The 6,000-nt window shown below is 36.7% G+C and overlaps 1 protein-coding gene across 1 annotated transcript in view; it reads left to right on the top strand.

Annotated features, from left to right (window-relative positions):
- Positions 1–1,693: 1,693 nt before the first annotated feature.
- Positions 1,694–6,000, top strand: part of LOC133328756 (chaoptin-like) — a gene marked incomplete at its 5' end in the record, with an annotated part of 84,336 nt that continues 80,029 nt past the window's right edge. The window contains one exon of the mRNA XM_061537307.1: positions 1,694–4,604. Within this exon, the coding sequence (XP_061393291.1) occupies positions 1,694–4,604 (2,911 nt within the window). The remainder of the gene's footprint in view (positions 4,605–6,000) is intronic.

Below are 6,000 nucleotides of genomic sequence, written 5' to 3'. Positions count from 1 at the left end.
GCACATGATGCTGAGGTTCCAATGATTGGGCATGCATTCCTCTATATTGTCTTGAATAGTTCGGTTGTAACCCATCAGCACCTGCTGCTTTATTATTCTTCAGCCGATTGATTGTAGTGTATACACTAGGTGGTATACACTCTATACCCTCATCCCCTATTGCTTCTGGGGTATCTTCTTCACCGCCACTATTTCATACCGGAAGCTTTTCAAAATCCTCTTTCCAGATCCTCAACACGCTGTCTGTATTTGTCACCAGGTTTCCTTCTTCACCTAAACAGGAGGATGTGCCTGCACCAAAGCCTTCGGTTTGGTGTTTTACTCGTTGTTAAAATTTCCGGACTTCATTCTGATTCCTATTCTCAGGGTTTTCTTGTTCTTTCTTTTTTTCTGAAAATACGTTTCTCCTTTTCTCCCGACAATTCACCATCGTGTTACTTGTTACTACTGTCTGAAGGATTTCCCTATACGCTGCGTTTTCACGTTAGTAGCATTACGACACTCCTTATGGTACAATGGGTTTCTTGATGTAGGTTTTTGGTACCCAAGTGTTGCTATTGTTGCAGTTTGTAGGGGGTAGGCAATTACTTGACATTGTGCTTCTATATTATTATCGTCAAGCAGGTGGGTAAGTTGAGCGGAGTAGGCATATACTACCTTTTGTGTTTGCAGCTTTTCGACGTCGAGTTTCCGTGTTGTGTTAGATGGCACCTTTGCTGGTACATTAAGACGGGTGCGAACCTTGGCTGCCACAAGGTAATGGTCCAAATCAATATTCGTATCGATGGACTGTCTAAAACACTGGATGAATGCGTCTATCAGAACATGATCAATTGCTTGATCAGGAGAAAACCAGGTGGTCTTGTATATATCGAGATACTTGAATCTGGTGCTGCTAACTGCCATGTTTTTTTGCTGCCGCGAAGTCAATCAACCTCATGCCGTTGTCGGATGTTTCTTCATGGTGGCTGAATTATCCGACGGAAGTTTCAAAAATATGTTCCTTTTCGATTTTTGCATTAAAATCTCCTAGCAGAATTGTAATATTATGAGCAGGGCAGCGGTCATATACTGTTTCTATTCGCCCGTAAAATATGTCTTTGGTCTCCTTATCTTTGTCTACCGTAGAACTTCGCTTTTATACAGATAATAGCAATTCGCCCATTTACTGAAGTGAATCTGGAGACAAGGTCTTTCTCTGTTAACCATAAATCCGCAGCCAAAATTAATGTCTCGTTTCAGTGCGTAATTGTCTGATTTACTTACAGGCTTTTCCTTCGCATTTCCTGTAATGCAATAATATCGGCTTTGTACTTCTTGAGTACATTTGACGTTTGCGGGGGCCGTCAACATTAGGTGGGTTTGGTTTTCTTTTTCGTTGCTTTTTCGTAATAGAAGGGGTTTTTCGAGTGTGGGCAACTAACCCGACGCCTGAACCGCGTGGCGGAACATATCAACTCACTTTTTTCACGCGTGGCACCGCGTGGAGTTTATTGTCCACAATTGAGAGGAATCAATATAAGCCTGTGCTTTGACATATTTCAACTAATTTCACTATTTCAGCAGTCATAAATATTTCTGCGAATTTTCCAGAAGAAGATTCAATATTAACACAATATGCCATTTTAATTAAAATTTATATTATTTTTACCAATTTTAATAATAACTAATTTTGTCTCTCATCTTTTTTCAGCTACCATCGCGAGCACTTAATTCAATGCAAAAATTAAGTGCCTTAGATTTCGATTACAATGAAATAGAGAAAATCGAAGATTACAGCTTCTATGGTTTGCGTCTGTCCAAGCTGAATATGAAAGGAAATCGGCTGCAAAGTATCCCTGAACATGCCTTCGTAGGCTTGGAGGAATCAATGCAAGAAATCGACTTATCTGAAAATAGTTTAAGATCCTTCCCCATGATGGCCTTAAGGAAATTAGATTATCTACGTATCCTACGACTGTCGAATAATAAAATTTCAACATTTTATGGTGATATTCAGCTGGTGACAAATAATGCAACGGCTGCTTCGACATTACGACTGCCTTCGTTGACATTTTTGGATTTGAGTTCAAATAAATTCACCGAAATTCTCGATGATTGTTTTCGTACATTTCCCCAACTGAAAACGTTGTCAATGTATGCGAATCAAATTGAAACCGTGCAAGCGGATGCATTTAAAAGTCTAAAAGAATTAATGTCATTGGATATGTCACATAATCGTATAATATCGTTGGATTCGAAAATATTCGATAAAAATAAACGTCTGCAAACGGTGGATTTAAGTCATAATCATATACATTCGATAAGTGGAGTGTTTTCGAATTTACCTCATCTGAGAGAAATATTTTTATCGGAAAATAATATTTTGGAGTTGCCAGCGGATGCTTTTACAAATTCGTCAAATGTGGAGGTTATATATTTGGAATATAATGCCATTGCCCATGTGGATCCAAATGTATTTTCGTCCTTGATTAATTTGGATCATTTGTATTTGAGAGCAAATTTTATACCTCTACTACCGGTCACATTGTTGGATAAGTGCCAGAAACTAAGTTCCCTCAGCTTGGATGATAATGATATACAAGATTTGGAAATTGGTATGTTTCGTAAATTGGAATTTTTGAGAGAGGTACGACTGCACAATAATCGTATAAGGCGAATAAGAAAGGGTGTGTTTGAACCCCTGCCTACCCTGCAGGAATTACATGTCCAGAAAAATAATATTGAAGATATTGAACCGGGAGCATTTCAGACATTGTATAATTTGCAGCATATAAATCTGCAAGATAATCAATTGACCGTGTTGGAGGACATTTTTCCCAAGGATGCGAATAATTCCTCGCTGCTGACCATCCAATTGGAGGCAAACTATTTGAATAAAATTCATGTGAAAACCTTTCGACGCCAGGATAAAATACAAATTATGTGGTTAAGTCACAATGAATTGGTACGTGTGGAGAAGTCCATGTTTGAGGATCAAGTTGACTTGGCCCGGTTGTATTTAAATCACAACTTCATAAGGGATATAGATCGTGACACCTTTGCCAAGCTGAAGAATTTAAAATTCCTCGATATGAGTTGGAATCGTATGAAACAATTGAGGCGAGATTATTTTGCCGCCCTCAACAATTTGGAGGAATTGCTGTTGTCCCACAATTTCATTGAGGCAATTGAGGGTTATGCTTTTAATAAAATGAAAAATCTCAAAATCCTAGATCTCTCACACAATCCACTGCATCAAATAACCAATGATGTGTTCATGGAAGATTTGGCGCTAACCCATTTGAATTTGAAAAATACCTCTTTGCGGAAAATCGAAAATAATACCTTTAAGTCGCTGCAAAACCTCAATGAACTTAATTTGGAGCTTAATTATTTGTTGCCGTCCGATATACAAAAATTAGAGTTACCAGGTTTACGCACACTCTTTTTATCGCACAATAATTTCACCAATCACATTGCCACAATGGCCAGTATGTTCGACAAGCTGAGATCCATACAACATTTGACCATGGCGAATTGTTCTATCAGCGCTTTGCCCGAAGATATGTTTAATAAAAATACCAATCTTGTAAAATTGGATCTCTGTGATAATCAGCTGACCACCATGAGTCGTAATCTCTTCAATGGCCTGAATGTTTTCAAGGAACTGCGATTATGTCGCAATCACTTAATGGAATTTCCCCATGTGGCCCTATACAATCTGAGTACCCTGGAAATATTGGATTTATCACACAACCTATTTTCCACAATTGATTTTTATAAACTCAGTGGAACCCTAAATCTACGAACATTAAATCTCAAAGAAAATAAAATCACATCGCTTACCGGCTTCAATGCTGTCAATCTAACCCAACTTGATACCGTCGATCTAAGTGGCAATCATTTACTTTCCCTGCCAGCAAATTTTCTACGGAACTCCATTAATCTACAAAAAGTTGACTTGTCTAGTAATCGTTTTCTACAAATACCCAGTTCCGCCTTATCGGATATATCTCTACCACGTCTGTCCTGGCTCAACCTCACCGGGAATCCCATCAACACAATCTATACTGTAATTGAAGAAAGATATCCCTATCTCAAGGAACTTTATATATGTCAAACGAATCTCTCCATACTCACTTCCTATGATTTTAAAGCCTTCAAGGCCCTACAACATTTGCATTTGGTTAACAATCGCATAACACGAATTTCTCCCGGGGCTTTTACAAATCTCACAAATTTACTTACCCTGGATATAAGCATTAATGAATTGGAATTGTTACCCATAGAACGTTTAAAGGGTCTGAATAATTTACGTGTGCTGAATATTTCCCACAATATTTTACGTGAATTGGATGAATTTTCATCGGATTTGGTACAGCTACAAGTTTGTGATTTATCTTTCAATCAATTGGATCGGATTTCGAGATTTACATTTACGCATCTTCATAATTTAGTGGAGTTGCATTTAATGGGAAATCGTATGACCGTATTGTCGGTGGATGCTTTCCGATATTTACGCAAGTTACATATTTTGGATTTGAGAAAGAATTATTTTGAATTGGTACCGATTGAGGCACTGAAACCACTGGAGGCGAACATTAAGACACTGAGATTGGAAGGTAAGTTAGACTGAAAAATTATAATAAATATATCTAATGATATAATTTCAATTTGAATAGATTTTAAAATTGAAAACTTTTTAATTTTTTTTAAATTAAAAACTTAAATTTTTTTGCGAAGCTGAAATCTAATAGGATTATAGGATATTTGCAATAAACGATATTAGAATATATAGGGTTTGTTTACTATTTGGGTATGAAAGGTTTTTTTTTAAAAAGAAGCAATAAATAGCTTCTGGGGAGAATATGCTAACAAAGAAACTAAGGGAACTGATGATGATCAGTGGCGAGATCCGAAACTATAGTCTTCCCTGCCTTACCCCTCGGTGAACAATGCCATACATTCCCCACTAATAAATAATTCTTTTTTATTAAAACAACAAACTGGGATTCAGCCTGACTATTTTGCAAAAACAAAATAAAAATCTTATCCCAAAATAACCCGCCAACACTACTGAAACATACAGGTTTCTTTGTATATTTTAGAATATCTCCCTTATCCGTCCTCCTACATCATTTAAATAGATACCAGTTTATAGATCAACCTCCTCTTTCATACACTGACAACTTCTCCGGATCCTGCTTCCTTGAGTGGACCATAATTGACCCGCTCAATATCTTTATAGTCTTTGGCCGGAACTAAATTTGCGTCATGGTTGGTCCATAACTGTGGCCTGTACTTTGTACGAGTATCAAATTATAATTTGTAGGTAGAGGTACAGACACAAAACGAAATCGATTCAGCTCTTTGAGAAGTACCAAATGCTCTAGGATCGATAGTCTTGGGTTTACACAATATAATATCCGTTTAATGATAACTCGAAACGTCATTCTGAACTTTCTGAAATTTGCGTTATAGAAAGAGAATCCCATTTCCAATTTTAAAGAACCTTCATCCTTTGGGTTGTTGTTGTAGCAATCGTACTACGTTCTTCAATACTAAATTAGATTGTATGTGAAAAATTCTGTGTCGATCAAGGATGTAGCATCTGTATATAGTGATTTACATAAAATTATGTGTTATATAAAAATCGACTTTCTTTGGGCAAAACAGTAGAGTAAAACTCTTAAGTTACCTCAAAATACTTCGGAGACCCCACATATCACTTTTTTTTGGTATTTTAAAGATTTTGCCATCTTTTCAAACTGAAGAGAAAGTGATTTGGCATTGCGGGTTGGTGGAGTGTGAGACAAATTTTGAAAAACTATTTATTGTGGTATCCTCATATGAAAGTCCCGCATAATTTTTGGTGTTTTGAAAATTTTAGCACTATTTTCCAGTTTGATATTTCGAGATATTGGAGAGTGAAAATCTATGCAGAGAACGTTCGATATGTGTATAGTATTGAAGTAATCTAAAAAATATTGCCCTTTTTCGTTATTTTGAAAGTTTTAG

The sequence above is a fragment of the Musca vetustissima genome, unplaced genomic scaffold (genome assembly GCF_032173495.1).
Source record: "Musca vetustissima isolate MV318-11 ecotype Yass unplaced genomic scaffold, APGP_CSIRO_Mvet_v1 utg12856, whole genome shotgun sequence".
Taxonomy (NCBI): Eukaryota; Metazoa; Arthropoda; class Insecta; order Diptera; family Muscidae; genus Musca; species Musca vetustissima.
The sequence above is the reverse complement of the archived record's forward strand: the minus strand, read 5'-3'. Positions and strand labels throughout refer to the sequence as shown.